General features: G+C 33.0%; 1 protein-coding gene across 4 annotated transcripts in view; it reads right to left on the bottom strand.

Annotated features, from left to right (window-relative positions):
- CLINT1 (clathrin interactor 1) overlaps positions 1-26,120 on the bottom strand; it is a 75,769-nt gene that overhangs the window by 7,016 nt on the left and 42,633 nt on the right. For 3 of the 4 annotated variants that reach the window (XM_037798843.1, XM_037798844.1, XM_037798846.1), the window contains exons 2-9: positions 23,324-23,428; positions 22,707-22,803; positions 20,543-20,651; positions 19,441-19,605; positions 16,625-16,802; positions 13,579-13,825; positions 11,420-11,489; positions 1,268-1,342 (exon numbers count right to left, since the gene is read on the bottom strand). In XM_037798843.1, the coding sequence (XP_037654771.1) occupies positions 1,268-1,342; positions 11,420-11,489; positions 13,579-13,825; positions 16,625-16,802; positions 19,441-19,605; positions 20,543-20,651; positions 22,707-22,803; positions 23,324-23,428 (1,046 nt within the window). The remainder of the gene's footprint in view (positions 1-1,267; positions 1,343-11,419; positions 11,490-13,578; positions 13,826-16,624; positions 16,803-19,440; positions 19,606-20,542; positions 20,652-22,706; positions 22,804-23,323; positions 23,429-26,120) is intronic. The other variant, XM_037798845.1, reaches the window with a different exon arrangement.

The following is a 26,120-nucleotide window of genomic DNA, read 5'->3' as shown; positions in this document are numbered from 1 at the left end:
ATATTTGAATTATTTGCATAGTAGGCAACTTCATATACATAAAACTTTGATTTACCTAAAGTAAGATATTAACCCTTAGGAGGTGTAATTGCATTTCCAAAATGAAGTAGTACTCAACATTTCTGGTTTCTAGGAAATACTTGGAATTTACAAGTAGGCTGTCAAAATAACCCCAAACCACATTAAGAACTATGCCATCTTTCTTCCTAATTCCTCACAAGCCTAAACCAGACATTACTAAATGTATATTTTAATCTAGTTTAATAAAACACCAATAGTTAACTCTACTTGAAATAAGACTAAATCAGTTAAATTTTATCCTTCCTCCCTGCCTCATTTTAAGATTTTTTACAGCTAACTTCTTATATTATCTCTCAAACTCCCACTGACCAGCATTTTATAAAACACCACATCCCCTTCACAACCTGAAAAAGATTAAAAAAAAAAAAAAAAAGGGACAATGCACTTAATTACTCCCTGTTCTACACACTTCTATAGAAATTATTTCATTCTTATTGTAAAAAACCATGGTAAGAAACATTATTCCTAATTTTAGAAAGTCGAAGACTCAGAGACTTTCCCAAAGTTAAACCACTTACCATAGTATATGGCAGAGATAATAAGATAAAATTACTAAAACAATAATGAAGAAACAATAATGAAGAAAGCCCTTACACATCAATCCTTAACGTTTATGCCTTTATTCTGCCTGATGTTGTTATTTCTTTATTTCTAATCCAACACAGAATGAGCTAGCTTTGCCTGAGATCCAGCCACTCACTATTTTAGGATGTGTCACAAGGAATTTCAGTTATTTTTCACAGAAAAAAAATGTTCTTAAGACATCTAAATAATAAATGAATGAATTTTATCCAATCCCAATGGCCCTGAGTTCCATTTATGAAAATCATATAAGCTAAACATAAATCAGAATATTCTTGTTGCTAAAATAAGATTATTTATATTTATTCATACCCACTCAGCCCCCATCCCCAACCCCAAAGTTGCACAACAGTCCACTTACGAATAAGTGCAATTTTCTTTAGGTGAACCTGAGTAGTTTGCAACCAAATTAATTCATTTGGCAACTTTTAAGACAATGACCTAATAAAATTCCTTTGTGAATAAATTCTTTAGGAATTAAGAACCGCAAACACAAGGAGAAAAACACCAAAAAGAAGCTGATCTGGGAAGAGGAGGGAGTTGTTTTGTTTTGGTAACCTTTTCATTTGCCTCTAGATACCTGGCCAATCAAATCGAATCATACCTTGGGAAGGGAAACTGCCTGATGCAGCAGCTGAGCTAAAGTCAGCAAATCCTCCGAATAAATCAGCTGATCCTCCTAGAAATTAGGTATGAGGAAAAAAATACTTTCAGAATCACAGAACAATTGATAGCAATTTCAGGAAGTCATTTTAACCCCCTATATAAAAAATACCCAACATTAGAGCCCTCAGATCCATCACAAAAGCTAATTTGTTGACCTAGGTTTTCATGTTACCATGTTCCCTTTAAGCTACCAGACTCTTCCATTCCTCAGGCCTATTTCTAGTAAGATACATGACACTACATCTGTAAAGTTATCCCTCACTTATATTTGTGAACATAAGGTGGGCATGCAGTTTATACAGCCAAATGTACTGTTATTAATGTCAAGGTTCAGACTGAACATATTTAAAAATTCATGATTTCATACTGATAAGACAAAAAACTTTAAGTGGAGTTAGGGAGAAAAGAGAAGAATACCAATTAATAAATTTGTAATTGACAGGATCAGAAAGTCACCATGAATCTACACCTATGCTAAAATCTGGGTAAAATTTTGCTGGGGGATATTATAATCACATAATCTCAAAATATCACCCCACAGATTACTTGTTAATTACAAAGGGATAAATCTACTTTTACAATGGAGAAGCCTGGTAGATACAATAGTGCTTTAAGCCAGTGATCAAACTTAATACTACTAATAACAGGAAAAAATTACTATTTGGGTCTTCTAATGTGAGAGACTGAAAAGGACTCCACCACCCATGTAGAAATTACTGCCAAAAAAATTTAACATGAATCTAATCAGGAGAAATTAATCAACAAATACAAATTAAGGGACATGCTGCAGAAGAACTCTCTGGACTCTGCTACAACAAAACTGACATAAAAGAAACATGACAAGTAAAGGTAATGTGTGATCCTTGACTGGACCCTAGATTTTTTAAAAATGCTATGCTGAAACAACAGAATTGAGACAATTGGGGAAGTCTGAATGTAGACTCTATATTAGACAGTAATATTGTTTTAATGTTGAATTTTCCAAATAGGAAAATTATATTGGGATTATATAGGGGAATGTCCTTGTTCTAAGGAGATATATGTTGAAGCAGGTTCAGGGCAAAACGTCAATGTCTTTTGTAACTTCCTCTAAAATGGTATGATTAAATGAACCGATGTGTATGTGTGGGTTTAAAAGAACTAGACAGCAAGACAAAGAAAATGAGACAAACTTTATAGGTTTGAATTTTTTTTTAAAATAGAAAATTAGGGAAAAAAACGTGAAGTTTACTTGTACAAAAATCAAGTCTTGACAGATACAGGGAGAAGAAGCAATGCGATTATTTCAGCGGACTACTTTTTTCTATTGTTTACTTCATGTACAAGTATTTTTTTTTTTTTACATTTTTTATTGTGAAATATAACATATATACAGAAAAGCGATAACTTTCAAAGTACAATTTAACAAGTAGTTAGCAAATTTCAAAGAATGTTATGGGTTACAGTTCCACAATTTCAGCTATTTCCTTATTGTGTACGTATATTTTTAATGCCTGGAAAAAACAGCTTTTTGCTACTTCTAGATAGCTGTTTTTAAAGGGGTGAGATTCAAATCATAAGTATGCAAATCAATCTCTGTATGCATAACACCACTTTCCCATAAATTCTTATTTGTAACAATATTAGTAAGAAGATTCACTTTATCTACAATTTGACCATTATTTCAAGTTCTAATACTTGATTTCTCTCCAATTCAGTTATCAGTTAAATAGCTGAAGGATCTAAAAACTTAAGTAGTTGTCCTTATTTTTGTTTGTCTTTAAAGATTTCACCTCTTAAAAGTCACAACCTTAGAAGTCTAGAGCAGCAGCAGTTCAATTATGGTGCTTCTAGCGTTATGCGAACATTATATAGGTTACATCACAGCTGCTTGGCCTGCAGTGCTTAGAAACTAGCCAGGTGGGACTGGAACATCTGGGCTGCACTCAAACACCACAAGGGATGCTTCCAACATCTGGTGTCATTTCTGAATTGTCTTATCGCTGTAAGACATTCTGTCCTATCTGCCACACTCAACTAGGTTAATTAAAGTAGAACCATCTCCCCTTAATAAATGGCCAGCACTAATAAAAGGAACAAATCGGTTTCTGATATGTGTGTACTTGGTACTTCTTTTTAATGCACATTTACTGTAGTCAACTATTAGCAGGCATAACTAATTCCTTATTCCTTCCCCCATTACAGATGCACATACTCAGATATACTCTCAATATTATCAGCAACTCCCATGAAAACCAAGGTCCTCCACTCCTAACCAATACTACATCTCATCGGTCCATTTTTTATTTCATCATGGGATATCACAGTGATTTGGGTTTCTCTTCCTTAAAGGTACAGACATCATAATAAAATGTGATGAGACACATGAAAGATCAATGAACTATATTTTAAACTATATAAACCAGCATATATATTAAAAAAGATGAACAGGGAAATGAATGTTGCAAGCAGTTGCTGCTTAATAGTCATAAGTTTGCTTTCTGTAGTGTTTATGTTCACAATGTTGATTAAAGTATACTGATGGGTAACAGAATGACAGTTAATCACTTACTATAACATTAAAGATTTGAAAAGTGGGGATTATTTTAATTTGGTTCATCCAAGTTGCAAATAAACATCATTAAACAAGTTAAGGATTTTTCAAATCTTATCCAGTATGGGCTACAAAAGAAAATTCATGTTAAGGGTAAAAACACTGAATCATGTAGATTACTGACTCCAACATTGGGAAATATCTTATTTTTGCCACATCCTGAGTTTGAAATTTCAGATAACTACCTAATTTGATTATTCTGCTGCTCTAACCTTTCACCACTTAAATGGAAATTATCCCATGTCCTAACTTACCTACTGTAAATAGTATCCCTCTCCATCCATACTAGATTTCAATAGGGCTAAATTAAGAATACTGAGTATAAGAAAGGAAACAAACACATAGACATTTTACAAATAGAAGCCACCTTTCTTTTAAAAGGATCTAACTTTTCTCTAATCTTTTTTCCCTCTAATCTTTTGACATGCCACAGATTATACTTCTACTTGTACACAATGTGATCTTCAACTGAAAACTGTCTCAAAAATTAAAAATTTATTTAGGAAGTTTCTCTCTCCTAGGTGAGACTACCTATATACCTATTTGTATGATGTCATTCATCCTAGTGCCTTAAATTCAACAAAACTTTTCTATACTTAAGCATTTTCCTAGATAACTTCTATCTAAGGGAATTTAAATAAAACAATCTACCAAAAATTGCTGCATATGGAAGAACGCTAAGTCTCACAATGAGCTATCCTTCAAGATTCCCACATGAGAGCTGTCATTATAAATGAACCATTTCCATCTGCCTTTTCAGGGCAGCAAGGAGGTTATTTACAACCACCAGCTGGGAATATGTATTTTCCAAAGCAATACTGTGAACAGGAAAAATACAGCAAAACTAGACATCGCTTAAACTATAAAATGGAAATTATCACCAATAAAAAATTAATCTAGATTACATTAAAACAAACTTTTGCATAAGAAAACCTTACACAGAATTAAAAGAATTGACAAAATACAGAAAAATATTTGCAAATACATGACAGTTAAGATCTATAAGGAATTTTTAAAAATCAATGAACAATGAATACCCCCACAGACAAAAATGAACAGAGAGCATGAAAAGACAAAAGAAATACAAACGGCCTATAAAAATACGAAATATTCAAACTCATGTAAAATAAAATGGAATACTCTTTTCTCCTAATCCAACCAGAAGATTTTGAAAGATACTACTTCCCTACTTTAAAATAAGAGAAAAATTTGGAAAAACAAAACAATGTCCAAAATGTCCAAAAATAAGGGACAAATCGGTTACCTACACTACATCAAAAGAATGTAAGAGTATAAATCAATGAAAAGTTTTGTAAAAGAATACCAACAATAAAAAAGAAATGGCTATGAGATGTTGTACGAAAAGTAGTTTACCAAAAACAAATCAACAATATTTGGAAATCTGAAAAATATTTGCCATAGAAAGGTGATTAGAGAAAGGTACTGACTGAATGTACAGAAAAAAGTATCAAAAAAAAGAATTCACCAAAATTAATAGTTAAATTTATGTAATTCAATTATGGTGGCTCATCTGTTTTGTTTTCCACAAAAAGCATGTATTACATTTAATGATCAGTGAAAAGGAGAATATGTTAAATTTTTTTAATTTTATTAAACTTGCCTTTAAAGTAGAGACTTCTCCAGATTCTCATATATAAATTATTATACTGAAGATGTAACAAGATGAATCATATTCATGTAAATGTCTTCAATTTTAGTTAACTAGGTTGACAGCAACAAGTTCGAATATAATGAAAATTTTGGTTTTCATAAACCTTAATCTTCAAAAAAATTTTACTAAAAACAAAGTAAAATCTGTTTTTAAACAGATTGCAAGTCATGTAAGGTATTTATGTGTAGACTAGTGTATTTTGTCTTGAATCTCATTTACTGTACTAAAACTATCTTGTGTAATAAATAGTATCTTAATCAATACCTAAATTCCTCAGGGACAAAAGAGGCAATTTGGACTTCTTTTTAAAGAGGTGAGATACATTAAAAAATGAAACAATGATTTTCAGCACTCTATTTCTAACTGGCTTATTTTCTAATACTTTAAATCATTATTCAGTTCTTAAAACGTTTACTTAGAAATGTGCTGTATGTAAAAGCCACCAAAATATCATTTGAATATAGATTTTAAAAGAATATCAACTAATGAATGATGTTGATGGTAGCACAACACTGTGAATGCAATTAACACAGCTTAAGTGGTTAAAATGGGAAATTTTATGTTGTATATATATTACTGCAATGTTTTAAAAAAAACATACAGCTGTACAACAAAAAGTGAATCAACGTAATCTATGTAATCTTGATGAGTGGTCAAGTTCCACGTGCATATTTTTAAACTTGGCAAAATAGTCTACAGTAATTTTACCACATATACTTTTGAAGACACTAACAAGAAGGATGTAATACATAAAAAAATCTGAGCATCTAAAAAATCAGAGGAGGTATTTATCTGTTGAGCAGTACAGATGTCATATCTGTTTAGCTTTATAGTTCATATCCATATTAGTTGCATGATGGTATTATTACAAATATGGGCACATGTGGTAAATGGCACCCAAATGGTATTTCAAATTGCAGTGTTAATACGGCAGTATCTTATACTTTCTCATGTGTACATGGTAAAGATTTAATATCTAATTTTCTTTCACTGCTGAATTCAATTTAAAATATATCATTAAAATATTTAAATACAGAGTCAGGATAACTAAATTTATGTACTGATTGAAGGGGGTGGTCCATGTAAACTGGTTTCAACATACTGTTTCGAATAGGCGATAACTTTAAAAAATAATTCTGATCACTACCTACATACAGTTTCTTTTTAAAAAAGAATATTAGGATAAAATATACATTGAGGCAAGAAACCTTCCAGATTTTATTCAGACTCTTCTCTCAATCACTGTATTAAGATTAACTGCTACTTATATTTAATTAGCCAACCTCCTGTTTGCACTGGAGAAGGAAAACCCTCAAAGGTTTTTTTTACCAAGTAAAGGAAGCATGTTTGTATTTACTAATCCTCTCTGTTCATAGCAATCTTGATATATAACCAAGAAAAAAAGTTGCATCCACTCATCTAAGCTTCCTAGTTAATCCTTCTCTGATTGTTCCATTAAACTTTTCACAGATGCATGAAAGGTGCTATTTAATGTTTCATGCCAGGAAATCCAAAATGGCTGATATTCTGTGACAATAAGTCTGCATTATGTAACTAAATGCTAACTGCCAGTTAAAATTACAATTCAAATCTTAAACTAAAACAAGACAGCAAATAAACTGTTAACTGACTAATGTAGCTGTTTATAACCTTGGGCATGATGGTCCAACAAAGCATAAAGCATAATTTTAGGAAGAGTTACAGTTACAAAAAAAGGAAAAGGAATTGAAGAACCTCATTAACTAGGTGGAAAGAGATACCTATGAAGTTCAGTTCCCAGTCCAAGAATTTTACGATAGTAGGCAAGGAGAAGGAGAAAATAATGGAGGACTTCATATTAACTACATGTACTAAACTAATTTTATCAATGAAAAGTAGTATTTATTGCAAATTTCTACTTAAATACTAATGTAAAAGTTTTAAAACAATTTAGCTTTGAAAAATCGTTACACACAACTAGGAATAATAGATTTACTTAGCATATTAATTATATACCAATCTTACTGTCTACATTTTAATGTGAAATGAGTTGTATTTCCTGAGCTGGTTTGACTTGTAACAGTTTATTAAAACTCCATAATTGTCAAATGCAACCCTATAAAGTGTCAAATTTCTTGAAAATATGAGGAATTACTCAAAGAAAATCTAGTGTGTGCACATACACAAACAAAATCTAGCACATACTGGAAATCAAACTGAAGGAATCATCAATCCCACCTATGAGAAAATCTTGGTAAACTGACTCCCACTCTGCCACAGCCCTCTCTCTTTTCTTTTAATTAGAGAAGTTGTAGGTTTACAGAAAAATCATGCATAAAATACAGAGTTCCCACGTACCACCCAATTATTTACACCTTGCATTAGTGTGCTACATTTGTTACAATTTATGAAGGAAAATTTTTGTAACTGTTCTGTTAACTATAGCTCATCATTTACAACAGGGTTCTTTGTGTTGTACAATCCTGTTTTCTTTATAAAAAATTTTTTTATTCTAGTAACATATAAACAACCTAAAATTTCCCCTTTTCAGTCCTCTTAAAACGAGTCAGGTAAATGTTTACACACTTTCATAAATGCACTTTTCCTCCAAAGTACTCTTTATATTTGTAACTAGGTAACTATTTGTGACTCCTTGGTTAATGATTACTTTTCCCACTTGACCCTCCCATGAGGGCAAGAACTCTGTCTTCCTAAGCATTCATTATACCTCCAAGCATCCAGACCAAAATCTGGTTCAATAAAATATTTGTTGAATAAATGAATGAAAAGTTAAATGAAGTTTAGGCAAGATTTAGGGAAAGACAGTAAAATGAGCAGAACAATACAGTTTGTGTATAAAGAAAACAAAGGATCCCAGATACTCAGGTAGTTTTAATTTACATTATTAATAGTATCTTCTTCGTATTTCTCCAGATAAATTTTTTTTTAAATTAAAAATCTTTGATCATGCCAGCCATTTGATGCTGAAGGACTACATAATGTTTAGGATTGATTGCATAGATCCAAAAATAGATAGCATAATACTGTGTGATGGTAGCACGGTATTGTAAGCACACTGAACAAAGATGTCTGTGAGTAAAGCTGAAAGATGTGGGATAGGAGAATGTATGACACCAGAGGTAAAGACAGATGATAAAGACTGGGACTGTATAACGTGGCAAAAACTGGAGTGGCCAATGACTGCTACTAAATATACAAATATAAAAATGTTTTTGCATGTGGGAAAGCAAATGAATGTCAACCATGTAGAAATTTGAAAAAGGGATGGTATTCAGGAAACAACATAATCAAAGCAAACTGGAGTCTATGGTCAACAGTAACATTGTAATATACCTCCATTAAATGTAACAAAGGCAATATGCCAATGCTAAATGTATATGAGAGGGGGATATAGGGGAGTAATATGGGATTCTTGGTAGTGGTGTTATTTGCTGTCCTTAGTAGTATATTGTATTGTATGACATGTTATTTTTCTTTTTATCATTTTTTCTTATTGCTAAAAAAAAACAAAACAAAACAATTTTTCTTGTAGTAATCAGTATGTTCAAGTGCTGATTGTGGTGACAAATGTACAACTTTATGATGATACCATGAACAACTGATTGTACACTGTGGATAAATGTATGGTATGTGAACATAACTCTATAAAATTGTAGGAAAATATATATATAGGAGTAAAAGTGTTGGAGAAAACATGGTGAGAGGGATGATGCCTCACCAATATGGACTAACTACAATGTGTAAACTCAGAATTGAATCTTAGAACACAGCCTAACGTGGACACAATAATTGTAATAGTCCCTAGATTGTAAGCTCTTACAGCCGTTAACTCTATCCCTGAATTGTAATGCCTATCTCTAAACTCTGAGATGCTGATCCCCTAGCGTATAACCTGATTGGTCTCTGGAACAATGCATATCTCTGAGACACCTGAAACTCAGAGCTAGAGCTCAGCAGATATGAATGTCAGTATTAGTGCATACAGCCACTGTCAAAAAAAAAAAAAAAAAAAAAAGCTGAAAAAGAGCCCAGACTTTAATTAGTGATATGAATGAAGCAGGTCTGGTTAAGACCAGGGCAAGCCAGGCCAAAGGGTAAAGGTTGAAACTGATTGTGTTTTAAAACTTCAACTTTCATATGAGACCAAGGGAATAGATATCTATTTGGTACAGGATCTAAATTTTCTAAACGGTACAACTCTACAGTCGATTTGTTCAAACACCACAATTGCATGGAACTTTGAATAGGAAGTGAGATACGGTAGGTTAGTATAGGCTGGAGTGAAATAGTGACACATCCCAGAGAAATTTGGGCAGATAATAAAAAATATATTTACTGCCTCCCCCTCCCCAGCCCCGAGGACCTGGGGGAAGGTGCAGATGTGTTGGACATCCTCACGTGGACTGCTGTTGATGTTGTCACAAACATTGGGACTGGCGGTTTGATGTGCTGAGCCCTCGAGCATGGGACTTGCCCTTATGAAGCTCATTACCACAAAGGAGAGTCTAAACTTGTATGTAATGGTGCCTCAGAGTCTCCCCCTGAGTACCTCTTTGTTGCTCAGATGTGGCCCTCTCTCTCTCTAACTGAGCCATCTCGACAGGTGAACTCGCTGCCCTCCCCCTACGTGGGACCCGACTCCCAGGGGTGTAAATCTCCCTGGCAACGCAGAATATGACTCCCTGGGATGAATGTGGACCCAGCATCGTGGGACTGAGAGTATCTTCTTGACCAAAAGGGGGATGCAAAATGAGACGAAATAGTTTCAGTGGCTGAGAGATTCCAAATGGAGTCGAGAGGTCACTCTGGTGGACATTCTTACGCACTATATAGATAACACCTCTTAGGCTTTAATGTATTGGAATAGCTAGAGGTAAATACCTGAAACTACCAAACTCCAACCCAGCAGTCTGGACTCCTGAAGACAATTATATAATAATGTAGATTACAAGGGGTGACAGTGTGATTGTGAAGACCTTGTGGATCACACCCCCTTTATCTAGTGTATGGATGAGTGGAGGAATGGGGATAAAAACTAAAGGACAAATGGGGTGGGACGGGGGGATGATTTGGGTGTTCTTTTTTCACTTTTATTTTTTATTCTTGTTCTGGTTCTTTCTGATGTAAGGAAAATGTTCAGAGATAGACTGTGGTGATGAACGCACAACTATTTTATACTGTGGACAGTAGATTGTATATCATGGATGATTGTATGGTGTGTGAATGTATTTCAATAAAACTGAATTTAATAAAAAAAATGTATACAAAAAAAAATCTTTGATCATGGAAAATTTCAGAACGCACTGAAATACCATTTATTATTGATTGGGGGGGGTGAACCACTATATTAGATAGAGTGAGCCATTAAAATACAATTCTTATAGTGATTTAAGGATAGTATTATTACTGGCCAGTTGTTACTGATGAGCTACCACAGATAATGTTTTGCAAGGTCTGAGGGTCAGAAAAAGGTGTGAAACGGTGTATTTCTTTTAAAGGATAATTGGGTAAATGGAGCATGTAGAAAAGGATAAACAATAATAACAATATGGTAATTGTAATGAGTGGTAAAGGCCATAGGTGCTAAAGAAATTTAACAAGATGGAGATATTATGAAATTATCAGCCAAATATTTAAGCACTCTTCTTCCTTATTTTAACCAATTAAACAATTCCTCCCAATAATGTTCCAGACTAATTTCACATTTAAAATATATTAGTGCAAATAAATAGCAATTTTCTTTTTCATTCTTTCTTTCACTTGGCATTTTTAAACAATTGTGAAACTAAGATTATCAAAAAGAAAAAGCCAGTGTGGAAGCTTACCTGTCGACTGGCTGGTGCCATCAAAGAGATCAACAAGGTCACCAGATGACTTGGTGCTAGGCACTGAAGTCTAAAAACAAACACAAAAGTAGTAAGCTTAGAAAACACATTTCTACTATTTCTTCTAAAAGTCTTCAATGAGAAGAAATTGACTTGTAAATTTTAATCTGCTTTACCCATCTCTAATTCCCAACTTAGATACAAATACCTATAATTATCTTAAGCACAGATTCAATTCCCTTAAAAAAAACAAACAAACAGTAGTGACCTTGAATCCTTATGAAAAGACAGTATGTTTAAGTAATTATATTTCCAGCACTGTAAACATCCCTAACATGCACACCCTATTTTTTCTAATTCACTTTTTTTTATAGTGCATTTCCCTCTGGAAAACATACCTTTCAAATCCCCCCTCAAGTCTTAATGCTAGGTATCAAATCATTTGTGTGACCTATAAAATTAATATGCCTTAACTCAATCACAAAAAAACTGATTAATAATTGTCCAGGATGGGGATTTAGCCTGTATAATCTTTTCGAGCTCCACAGCTAATTCTAATACATAACAAGGATTTAGCTCCTCTGCACTAGAGGTCAAGATCCTATCCAACTTTAAAACCCTATGACTCTATGAACTTTGGCACCATGTATTCTTTGTTTACCACACATAACAGTATAATTCCATGTTGTCTGACATACTTTTATTTCCAAAAGTTTTATAAATAGTTCCCAAACTGAATTGTGGGGCTTGGACTCATAATGCTAAGCATCCTGATGCCTATGTCCTGTATGTTCAATATATACATGCTAAATTAGAAGTGCACTGCTAGGCCAACAGGAGACACTACAATTTCCTAGGCATATTAATTTGACTTTCTTTAAAGATAAATACTATACTGTGGCTCAAAACAGCCTTGTGACTGAAAAACATCAGATGTAGCTGGGTAACTCTTCAAGAACCTCAGCCTTCTAGATATTTAATAATAGAAAACAAAAACAAAAAGCTTAAAACAAAAATATAAAATATTTATGCATACTGCAGTACTACAAAATGCTATTTAATATCCCTTTAATGAGGATACAAGTCTCAAATTATTGTAAAAATAAAAACAATTATACAGTTTTGATGATTTTCCTCACGAAACCTTAAATGAGTTACCCATATGACAGCTATCATGAATTTGAGTTCTAAATTCATTATTTTGACTATCTGTAGATTCCTAAACAGCCTTCAGTAAGATAACTGTATCCACAGTAGGGGAAATCTAAGAACATAAAGAAATGACAGCCACTTCCTCTCTTTAACTACAAATAAATCTGAGTTATAATTTTGAGGTTTTCATCAAAACTAAAAAGAGCACAAGATGGGTGAAATTATACACCAGTTCAGAAGATAGTTGGCAAAAGTTAACACAGTGCTTGTCCTTGCCATGAACTAGGAATAGGTCTACTTCTAGAGTTACCTACCATTTGCAAGACACATTAAAAAAAAAAATGTTTTCCCCAGCTTTTAGCTACTTCTGATGCAAAGATATAAGTTTGGTAAACACTAGTGGGGGCAAGTGACAAAAACAGCAGTTTAGTCTTCGTGGCAAATACCCCTCTTTGTCAGGTTTGTCTGAAAGATTAGCTTGTGACCAGGTCCCCAGTAGGTAAATTTCATTTCTATGAATAAAAATAAATTAGGAAGGTATGAGAAGCAGTGCTTCCTATACTGATTGGCAGTGATCACCTGGCAAGTAAGACTCCCTTTATTGGCATCATCTTCACGTTAAATGAGGTTATTTCCCTCATATATGGACTTAGTCCCTCTTTTGTCATTTCTAGGAACTTCCAAATACTCCTCTATTTTTCTTATTGAATCAAGTTGTGTTTGGTAACTAGTGGTGGTTTCTAGAAGGAAACAGATGCTGTCACTACCTTCTGATTCACAACCTTTTCCAAATCAACTACTGTCATAAAAAGTACACAGAAAATTATTCAGAAGTTGGACAGATTCCTTCCCCCAAAGAGATTTCTTATTACTAATGACTATGAGTAATACATGCCAGATAACCTGTATTACTTCCAAGAACTTCCCAAGTTTACTAAGGCAGGAATTCTTAAATTAGTTTGTAGGATTAAAACCATGCATAATGTGTAAACTCGTGCCATTCCCACCTTAACAGAAGACTGAGGTGTATGGGTTGAAGCATTCTGATCGGGACTTGCTTTGTCCCCTGTGTAATGTGCTGCTGCTCCTAGATCAATGGTTTTGGAAGGATTTGCTGTGCGCTTGTGTCTGGTTGTGGTAGTCTCTGTGGCCTGTGTGATATGGATATGCTTTGTTGTCACAGTCTCCTCTTCATCTTTGAATTCACCTTTGGGAGATCTGCCTCTTCTTGCTTTCTTTTCCTCATCGCTGTCACTAAAAGATATTAAAAATGAAGCAAAATAAAAAAGATTCGGAATTATTTTAAAATGGAGTCCTTAGTGATTTGAACTAAAGAATTTCAAATGCAGTAACTCCAAAATTCCATACTTCGACTATTTACATAAATGTGTACAAATAAAAAATGTCTGAAACAACTCGAATCTATTTATTATAGATTTAAAGCTTAATTAAAAAAATTAAAATAGGAGGATTACTGTCATATCATAATCAACCAATAAGACCCTGGTATTTCAAATATCTGCATTTTATGATCCTTTTCTTGAACTGGATCATATGCAAAGGGCTACAGTTCCGTTTATATAATGTAAGTCTGTTATCAACTCTCATGTTCTAATGCACATACACAGTAATATACTATAATTTCAATGGCTATCTTTTATATATTATTCTGTCTTAATTCAAATGATTAAACTCACCTATAGATGCAGAAAAATGTGACAGAATATACTTTACAACAACTGTGCTCTATTTTACTATTAGTATCAGGAGATGAAAACTGTATATAACTATGGAAATTGCTTTATATAAAACAAAACTATATTTAAAGTGTTTCTGAAATAATTCCCGTTAGGGTACACTAAAAAATTATTTGTCTTAAAGAAAAAGCCCTAATGGGCAAAAAATTGGGTTTTTCACATGTTGGGAATGAAAATGTCAGCACTACTCTGTTCTCCAGAAAGAAGGCATTGGTTTTCTTCTGGTTCAAGAAGGACAAAGAGAGAGAAATTACCTGGAATAGACTCCATTACTTAATTTTAGAGTAGGTTGTTTAATTTGTAAATATCCTGGGATAAAATGCTTAAAATTCTCCTTTAAACTATGACCATTATCACTGATGCAATTTAACTTAGACTAATCTAAAGCAATTTTTACTTAAATATAAACCAATTTGGAACTTGCATAAATCAAGCATTAAGAAGAATAGCTTCTTGCATAGAGCAAAGGGGCTAAATGTATTTTTATACTCAAGCATTTTAAGGAACCTATAAGTTCTGGTAAGTGTTTGACAGCCCTCGCCACTTACTAGTTTCTCAACAAGAAATGATCTAAAGATTACCACTATCAGTTCTATAAGTAAAACTGAAATTCCTTACCTTTTTGCTATCCAATTTCATTTTAGTGAAAGAAAATTTCTTTTACAACTTGAGAATATAAACCTGCTTAGCACACAATGAAACAGAAGCTTTGTATCTGATCAATGTTTAAAAAATCCTGAATCTAAAAATGAACTAGTAAGTCCAAAATTCTGGCATCATGCCAGAAAAGTCATATGCAACTTGGTCTCAAAATCTATTCTATTCTCACAAATTCTCCAAGATGTAAAGTCTCCTGTGTACCCTTTAGTTACTATGATAAATCGCATTCTACTCTTGCAGATCCTGTCCCTGAAGTAACATAGGGAAAAAAAAAAATCAAGGGAGAAACAGACAGAAAGGAAAACAAGAGTAGAAAGATAAGGCAAGGAAAGAAAATCTGAGGAGGGAAGGGCAAAAGAGAAGTAACAATACAAGAATGTACATAGTTAGATCTCTAACCAGACTATATACCTGATTCCCACACTTCTTCAGGAAGTACTGTCAGAATACATGGCCACCATGTTTTCCAAACCAAACCCAAAACTTATACAGACTGGCCACATTAATGAGGGGAAAATAGTACAGAATATCTGAAGTTAAGCACCATTTCCCAAAGTTAAGTATTCATAATTATAATATGCATACCACTTCAAAATAAAGGAACTAGAAATATAATTACAAAATAATTTATACAAAGTACTAAATAAATTCTGGCTTTTAAGAGATCACACTCCAGAAGTATTCTTGAAATAGATAGCATTTCCAGGATTTTGGAAACATACTGAAAAGACAATTCACAAATATTTCAAAACCTGAATAGGTTCAATTAGCTTATATTTTTATTTGTATTTCTTTTTAATGACCATTAAATCTGAACTATTAAGATATTTTTCTAGGTAGGAAAAAAAGAAATGGTACTTATAAGAACTCACTTGAAGTCATCAACTACATTGCTTAAGGCAAGTTCCACATAGTCTGATTGAGCATCAGGGTTTTACTTTTGAAAAATAAGGGTAAAATCGTTGCTCTACCAAATCTAATAGGGACACTGTAAGGCACAAATGAAAAAAACTTTGTAAAATTTCCTTTGCAAATTAATTGCTAAATGCATCCCCCTTTCTATAGGCAGAGAAACTACACATGCCATATTGGTAACTAAGAACAAAAAGTAGATGCTACAAAGTTTTAAGACACTGTTCTTTGTAAAATGAAATATAAATACTCTACTGTCAGAAAATGTAGTTTATGAAAATATAGGTCTATACTCTCAAAAACTTCTTGGTCCAAAAATCCACTTGGATTTTTTTTTTTCTGGTACACGATGACACAGAATCATAACGAAATAACATACGAAGACTTAAATTCCAAATCTTTTAACTTTTGTTTATACTTAATATATTATGTATAATAATGAATTTCATTATCCCTCAGCAATACCTTAAAAATCCCTGGATCATCTGATATCCAAAAGCAAAATAAGCTGTAAAAGTTTATACTGGGGAAAAAAATATTCCAATGGATAAGTAGCCTGAATAAAAATATAGAGGAAACACGATCAACTTTAGAAATGAATTGACATAGACAACATGGAAAGTGCATCAATACTAATTATATACCATGTTTGACCTAGCATTTTAAAAAGAACTACAAAATGTAGCACCCATTCCAAGAGACCCAGGAGACAAAGTGTTAATACCTGCATCTTTCTGGAGAGTCTTCTCTATCTTTCCTCCGGAATTTGCTGATGGTGTCATCAATTGTGCTTCCAATTTTATCACTCAGTTCACCTAATTTATCACTGAATGGAAAAGCACTCTTGTTTTTATCCCACTCTTCATCCCATTTTGATTTGGGCTCAGGATCGTATCTTTCACCTATATAAAGCATTAAAAAGAGAAGCAACTCTAAGGTCATTAAATTCAAAGGATGTCTCCAGCTCTTACTTCTGAAGCTTTCCTCATAATAAAATAGTTTTCAAAGGAAAACAAAAAGCTCCTACAGTGCTGAATCAACACAATTACAGCAAGGCACAGCATGTAATGCCAGTCATTAAGTGCCAGGAACGCAGATTCAAAAGCTTTTGTTTATGAAAACTCACACAACCTTAATGCTAAGCATAGCATTTCAGAAGTTCTTAAATGCTTTTGAAAGGAGTAGCAGAAAAACACAAAAACCAACCCAAGCTACATAAGGCGAAAGAGAAATGGCAATCTTTTTGTTTTCACAAAAGTCACTTAGTGCATTATATTTATTTCCAGTCTCTTAACGGCTTTTTAATTATTAGAAAAGTATTGGAAAGTAACAGTCTCTTAACAAACACAAACTAAAAGAAACTACTCTGAATGCTGCATGCCCCAATAAGCTGAAAGGACCCTGTAATCATCTTTCTTTAATATCAAACTAGAAAAATAACTCGATAGATTTTTACAGCATGTAAAGGCATTTTGAAATTACTGTAAAAAGAAAAGTATAGTCGAACTAACATACTAGACTAACAAAGTATGCTCAGATAGTTCAGAATAGTGATAACTTATTCTATCAAGTCCTATGCTTAAACTGGTGGAACCCAAGGAGCCTGTTGGAATTTAAAAATGAAGAGAATAGAGCATGGAAGTGAACAAATCTCAAACCAAAATGTCAAGATTTGTTTTAGTCCCTGCCCTTGGGGACCTAATGTAGTGATAGGAATTATGGGCACTAAATGGAACCCTTCTATTTCCATGTCTAAATGCAACACAAGAGTGAGCATGGAAGTTATAGAGAAATTACATGAAGTTTAAAAAAAACAAAAGGTAACACTGAAAACTGAGGCAGGTTGGAGAGAAAAGAGCAACGAGAAACAGTAAACAATCAAAACGGGCCAACCAAGCTTTTGTTTTGAGTTTCTGTTAACAAGTTGTGATAATATGGAAGCCCTTTGGTGACTGAACAAAATCATTTTGCTGAATTGCCTAAGAAAACTGTATGAATAAAATTTTCTGCAAGATTTTAAGGATTTTAACACCATACTAAATTAGTGCTTAAGATACTGGATATTGGTAAGACATCTTGTCGAAATAGAAAAACCACACAACATAGCTAGTTGATTAGTTTAAGTGCCTGAATAATTAAAAAAAACAGTAAAAATAATTTAGCAAAGAATGTGATGCAAATACACAGCTGGTCAACTCTACCTCTAATGCAGATCCTGCAAGTAGTTCACTGTGACTGAGTCTGAAAACTTACTCAATATTCTAAATGTATCTGATGTAATTATATACTGTGCTGGTAAAAAAAAAATGGATGCAAATAAGTAGAATGAGAAAATGAGTTTTAAACAGCAATTTCTACCAAAAACACATTAAATTGCTATAACTATGTTGAAAAAGTGAAGAAATAAAATAATTACTTAGTCAAATAGTTCAAAACCTCTTGCTCCACCCAACAAAAAACTCCAAAACTTATTTAAAAACTTTAAGAAAAATCAGTGTTACCCAATTCAAGAACTGACTTTCACGTGATACTGAGACATTCAGAAATTAACTTTTCAGCTATTAGAAGCACCCTTCAACAGTAAATAAAGTGCAATATTTTTTTCTTTGAGGGAGGAAAGCAGAGGAGTGAGGATATTAAGATATATTACAAGTAATCACAAAAAGGAAATCAAAGATTTTTACATGGTTCCAAAGAAGGAGTATAATTCATACATAAACAAACTTAGATACGGGTGGGGGGTGCTATAGAGCCCCACATGCACCTGCTAAGATACACTGGACTGGCCTGTCTATCTATACACAAAGCTACCAGAAGATTGTCAGAGCTCACAGGAAGACAGAACAACTCTGTGAAAGAAATACTCCTTATTTCTGTACTATTTCAAGCACTAAGTGTCCTATTTTAGGGAAACCACATTATACTATTACATTCAAAGTGAACATGAAAAATGAATGTTCTAGGTGTAGTATTAGGAATAATAAAAATATATTAGGAATTACCAAAAAAATAGGCCTAGATGAAAAACTGATGGTATCATTAGTCATCTTTCTCTATGTCAAGGTAACACTTTACACATTGATTAATTAAGGGAAAAGAGACTGGGATTGGACAGACTTACAGAAAGCTTATCTATTTCTAGACAAAAATAAGGCTATTGTGATTTAAATTAGGAAGATGAATCTCTTCATCAGACTTTTTATTTTTATGTTCTAAACTGTGAGTTCAAAAACTTATCTTTTTTTTTTTAAGAATGGTAACCCTAAGAGAAGAGGGTATATATTTGTTTTATTCTGTATGTCAACTCAAAGTTTGCAGTCATTTAATTAATCATTAGGGGTTAAATCATATTCCTGAGCTCACAAAAATAAAAAGTAGACAGGAATATTCCTAAGATCCATGCAGTAGGAGCAAAAATGAGTATTACATATATTTTAGTATTCTATGTATTCCTGGAAAAAAAAAAATGGCATTTTGGTCTTTAATATTCCCGAAGTAGCTAAACTGATGTTTAGGTGGCAGGCTGTCTTTGATACTCACTGTATCTGAATCCTCCAACACTATCTGAGGAAACCCCAACATATTTGTCTTTGTTCTTCTTTGCTTTCTTTCGCTCTTCACGAAGCCTGTCGTCATCCTGAGCAAATTCAACCAATTCTTTCACCTTCTGGCGAATATTTATACCTTGGTCCTTGCCATGCTCATCTGCGACAATGGTAAGGGGAAAGAAACCTTAAGAATTCACTTAACATGTATCAAACCCCTTAAGACCGAAAAAAAAAAAAGCATATTAAAGTTTCCACATTATAAGAAACCAACTTTAATGTTTTCAAAAATAATAAAGAGGTAAATTGTGTTATTTAACTTTGTCATCTACTCTTCAGCAAATTGTAAAGTCTGGCTTATAAATTCTACAGAGCTAAAAAGGAATACAGATAATGGTAATAATATGCAAGGTCAATTAAAGATCCACTGAAAAGGGTTACTGATGATGACCATAAAAAACACTCATATCCATAAAAGTTTTCTTTTCTACTGTATTTCAATAAAACAAAACAAAAACTAATGTTTTCTGAGTGAAAGGCACCTACATGCCTTGGTTTCACCAACAGAAGTATGGAAACACTAATTATCAGGGTTTAGTGTGGCTGAAAAACTGAATTTTTAAAGTGCTTTCAACTTGGGGTATGCTACAAAATGAAATGTGCTTCATTCTCTAGCCTCTTTCACATTCAAAACACACTCTGGCCTTGCTGCCTTTGTACAGTAAATATTATTTGGTGGGAGGAAAAAAAACCCCAGCTTCAAACAGATGTGTGTGTTTTGGAGCTCTAACCTTTTCTTCCCATATGATTAAAGCTATTCCTTTATGGACACCACAGGGGACCAGTCTCCAGTGCATATTTTAATATAAACCCGAACACTCATGTTGTGTTGGTTCTGTTGTTATTAGCCAGTCTTTTCTGCAAGTTCTTGTCTTCACTAATTAATACTCTAGGGCCCCATGTCTTGGATTCTGCGCTCGTCACACAACCAGCAACAGTCACATTCTAATTAGAGCAGAGAAGCTTCTAAGCTGGTTCAGGTGACTGACAACTCCAACTACTGTTTTAATTTGCTTATAAGGTTTTCTATTGCTCACCTACAAAGTGGTAATTTTCCAGGGATCGCAAATCATAAATGTGTTCTCTGGCACTTGTAACAACACGCTCTGATCCGTTCCTTATGAGGTAAGCTAGGAGCAGCAACGACTGTTAAAATACAAAGCACCAAATGATTTCACTAAAGAAATTCTGGTAGAGCTTTGGTAAGTGCTTAAAAAATAACTCCAACATTAACAAATAAATAATCTTCATGTGGGTGGGGAGGGGCACTTTCTTTACCTTACACTAGACTTTACACACATAGTATAGAACTTATTATCAATTTGAAGCTCTTCTTATACCAAGTATAATAAACAATCATAAACTATCCACTGGATACCATGTGGTAAAAGCTTAAACAAAAAATCAGAAATTCTGAAGTTCAAAAATATCTGAATATCTGAAAATGAAGAATAAGCCTGGAGAAACTGGCTCGGTTTTGAATTTTCATTTGGGCATTAAGGAACCATGAATTCCTAGAAATATCAGTTATTAAAGAGAACATTTGGTAATAATATGATACCATGGTATTTTTCCAGTTAAATATTTAGTTTCTGAGGTAAATTATATAACTTTTGTTTCAAAAACTTGCTGTCAACAAACAAGAAAAAAAAATTGGCATTTAAGAAAATTTTGCTAAGATAAACGTAGAACAACTGCTAAAATAAGATGTCTTTTTGGGGTGATAAATATTCTGGAACTTTGTGAATATGCTAAAAACCAATGAATTGTACATTTTAACAGGTGAATTTATAGTATATGAGTAACATCTCAATTTTTAAAAATTACGTACCCATAGAGTAAAAAAATAAAAAGACTTAACCTTACTTGGAACAAACATCCCCCTTTTAAACACGATTATATACATGAAAATCTAAGGATGGTTGGTAAAACTGAGGGGCACAAAACCTCATCCTAATAGAAATATTTTCTTTAAAAAAGTAGTTTACAACTCACTGTCCTCCCCGCTACGTGGGACATGACTCCCAGGAGTATACATCTCCCTGGCAACGTGGGACATGACTTCCAGGGATGAGCCTGGAGCCAGCACTGTGGGATTGAGAGAGTCTTCTTGACCAAAAGGGGGAAGAGAAATGAAACAAAACCAAGTCTCAGTGGCTGAGAGATTTCAAATGGAGTCAAGAGGTCATTTGGAGGGTATTATTACGTGCTATATAGATATTTCTTTGCAGTTTTCAGTGTATCGGAATAGCCAGAAGGAAATACCTGAAACTGTTGAACTGCAACCCAGTAGCCGTGATTCTTAAAGACAACTGTATAAACTATATAGCTTAAACGGTGTGACTGTGTGATTGTGAAAACCCTGTGACTCATACTCCCTTTATCCAGTGTATGGACAGATGAGTAGAAAAATGGGACAAAAATTAAACGAAAAGTAGGGTGGCATGGCGGGATGGGATGTTTTAGGTGTTATTTTTTACTTTTATTTTTATTCTTATTTTTTTTTTTTTGGAGTAATGAAAATGTTTAAAAATTGACTGTGGTGATGAATACACAACTACATGATGGTACTGTGAACAACTGCTTGTACACTGTGGATGACTACATGGTATGTGAATATATCTCAATAGTTACCTTGTTTTAGAATTTGAATATGAGATGAGAATAAAATGAAAGGAATCTGATAAAAACTACCTATTTGCAAACTTAAAACATTAGAATTTAAATGTTTTAGAATCCCTAATTACTGTATTTTAAACTAATATGTCAAATATTTTTTTTTTGGTTCAGAATAACTGTGATAATAAGAAGCTACAAATTAGGCAAATAATATGTAGAGATGACAAACCACATTAGACTGGGGTTTTCATGTTAATTGCTCATAGATTAAATATGCATATCATAGATCCATCATATTTTTATATATACAAATTATATTTAGTAGGAAAAATTTTTAACAAAAGCACAATATTCAGAATTCAGAAGTATTACTAATATTAATTTTAAACACCTTACATTAAACATAAATAGCTGTTTATTTTGACTAGAAAAACAGAACACAAATAGGAATTCTACTTCTTGTACCTGTACTAGAATATTCTAAGATTTAATGTGCTTCAAAATCATTTATTTACATACAACTTAAGTTTCAAACGTGTTTTCAAGCATTCGTGTCAAATAAAAACAGACTTATGTCCATACCTTATAAACTCTTCTCCAATTCTTTTTGTTGTCTTTTAACATTCGTGACCAAAGCATGTTCATCAGTTCTGGAAACTGTTCATACATAAATGTAGCCCTGAAAAAAATACATTACTTAAGAATTTGCAATATGTTAATTTTGACAGTAGATGGCAGGCTGGTGCTAAGTAACTCTTTTCCCAAAGAGCTTAAAAAAAGTTAATAAGTTTAATTCAAAAAAAATTTAGATGATACACTTCCTTAAAAATGTTTTTTCCTATATTTTGCATAATACTTTAGCACATTTAAAGCTCCACTATAATTTATATCATGCTTTACAAGCCCTATATCTACTCACACAATGGTCCAGATGTTCATCAGGAAAAAAATATTCATAACTTTACTTCAAGTTATTTCATATGCATTCACCAAGCTACAGTTAAGTCTAAACTTCATTGAAAAACAAAAATTTTGTTTTACTTTTTTAGAGATGATCTTTAAAGGGAATATCCTTATCTGAATGATTACGCAAAATTCATATCTGTCAGCTGAACAGTTTAAAACCGAAAGCAAATGTCATGTTTCTGGGTAAAGATACTTGGATTCTTTCTGCACTGCTGCGTCAAATTATCACTTACTTGGCAATGTCTCCCATGAGTTGCCCAGAAGGTCCCCAAGGATCATCATTCGTTGCTTCTCGAACCTTAGACTCGATCTCTGAATAATTCATAACCACATTGGTGCTGCAGAGGAAAAAAATGTACACACATACGCACAAAGATTAGCATCAAAACTGAGAAACACATGAAAACTTAATAATGATACTACTGGGTGCTCTAATGAGATACCTCTACAGGGTGGGAACAAAACATCTTTCGTGCACAGGCTACCCTGAGGATACTATATCATACATTTAAGTTATCTTTAAGAAGATTTTATTATTCCATTAGCCTTCAAGAATACAGATGAGAGATGACATTAGAACTGGCATAAGTCCAGAAAAAAATGGCTTTGGGTTAAATTAAAAAGGCAACTGAACTGACCAGATCTGGTTTACACATTTTTGTTTCCTGTTGATAAAAATCCTGTAAATTAATGAACAAAATTATGTAACAGATGAATTCTCTAAAGATGTTTAGAACCACTATGAACATTTAATTGTAATTTCTTAAATCTTTTTTTCATTTATTATATCATACACATTTTTCCATGTCATTACATAGTTACTATAATCCTCATTTTTATCCACTTGATGGATAACATTCCATCAAGAGACTGTATTTAACATTTCCTTAAGAGTCCAACAATGGTCAAGAACATGGGACAAAGAATCAAAAAGATCTGACTCCAATCACTTACCTTGTGACCTTTTCCAAAATTATTTCAATTATCTGAATCTCGGCTTCCTCAAACGTAAAATGGGAATAAGTAGGAATACCTATATCTCAAAGGATTTTACAGTATATCGAATGATACTTAGCACAGTGCCTGACATATAAGAAGTGCTCAATAAATGTTACCTATTATTAATATTAAAGATAATAACCATCTATTATGAGAATTTTAAAGGTTAAATAATGTGTTTCTAAGAAATAATTTGCTTTGGAAAAATACTTTAAAATAAAGACATGAGACGGCAAAAAATTTGGTTGTTAAAACTGAATTTCTTGTGCCTACAGGAATTTAAGAATTTGAAGACATTCTGAGAAAGAATAAAGAAATACTGTGAAAATGTGACATACTCCAGGAATATTCATTTGATTTCTAATGCTCCAATTACTACCAAACAATTGTTATCACAGATGCCTATGAATACGGTAATTCAAATCTTCCACCTAAAATTAAGTCTTAGAAATAGTGAAAAATCACAATTTGGAAACTATTACTCATACACACATACATACACTTTTGTGTATGGTTTTTCAGTCATCAAAAAGTTCTACTTTTTTTAAATAAGGACGGTTTGGCTGAAATTGTCATGCAAATCACGAAAAATACAAAATATAAATTCCAAATTTAGTGCAAACACTACAATTTCTTTACGTAGGAAGAGATCAATAAACAGTTTTGAGTCAAATTTTAGAAGAAGCATTATGCATATAAGTGTGACTTGCCAAAATGTCAAATAAATCTGGGACCTAGGTTTATATATTCAGAATACAGTCCTACTAAGGAAGAAAAGTGAAATCCTATTTGCTCTCAAATCATGAAGAGAGCTGCCTCCTAAAATATCAACCAGATTGATAAAATAAATTCAAATTTTTTCCCTGGGATTAAAATAAACCCCAAATCACCACTGCCTCCTGCAAATTTTAACTGTTAATGAATGAATTTTCATAAAAATTCAGTAAAAATTCTACTGGCAACTCTAAGTATAAATATAGAAGAAAAATAACTTTTTTTTCTAATTTTGTCAACAACAGAAGCAAAGTAAAACCAACGCAGCCAATGTCAGGTCTGCAATTTAAGATGCCACAAAATGATGGATTTCAGAATGCTTTTGTTTATCCTGGTGGCTGAAGAATGTGTGGTTTAGGCAGTTAAAAATGTCAAAATGAACAATAGCAATTGGGATTATAATTCACCCAACCATTTCATTACCAAGAATGCACTTGAAAACTGTTTTCATTGTTTCATTTGGTGGAGAACAACATGAAAGGAGTTAGTCTCCAATCCATGTACATGAAATATTTTTACTAGAACCTTCATAAAGCTATAGCTTTCAGAACACTACTTTCCTTATTCAAGCTACAAGGCCCATGGGGTCAAATAAGAAAGATCCTGTTTCCATAACCATTCACAGGATTCTTAGTTGAAGGCCCGTGTATTTGAGTGTTGTACGTTTAGAGGGAGAAGTGGCAGAGAGCCAATAATTTTTAAATCTCCTTAATTCCTTGGTTGAAAAACAATGGGGACTATGTAAAATGACAATATGCCATTACACATACTCACAATAAAGTTATAAAATACATCTACAGAAGAATCTGGCAACTATAATAACAAAAAGTAACAAAAAGTAACAAAATTAGAACACTTAAATGAAGACAATCAAGCTCTATTTTAAAGCCATTTTCCAACAAAATTGACTAGAAAGAATGCTCTCAAAATGAGATCTGATGGCATCAAGAATTCCAAAACAAAGTATTTTTAAGCTGCACTTAATTCAGAAACAAATGCAAACTAAAACAAAAACAAAATATGCTGTACAGTTTGGTTGTATTCCAGGTCATTTAAAAATAACTTTCTAAAAAGGTAGAAACGGCATTTTGATCCTTCCTTTCCCATGTTTTCTTCTGCCCTCATTCCATGCCCTACCCATAATTCAGGTGACCTTTTTAAAAAAAGAAAACAAACAAAAAGAAAAGAAAAATATAAAATTTATGTCCAGATGTGAAAGGAACAACTAATTTAATTCCTAAAATTTCCTATGATTGA

Source organism: Choloepus didactylus, chromosome 11 (assembly GCF_015220235.1).
Source record: "Choloepus didactylus isolate mChoDid1 chromosome 11, mChoDid1.pri, whole genome shotgun sequence".
Classification (NCBI taxonomy): domain Eukaryota; kingdom Metazoa; phylum Chordata; class Mammalia; order Pilosa; family Megalonychidae; genus Choloepus; species Choloepus didactylus.
This window is presented reverse-complemented; position numbering and strand designations above follow the sequence as displayed.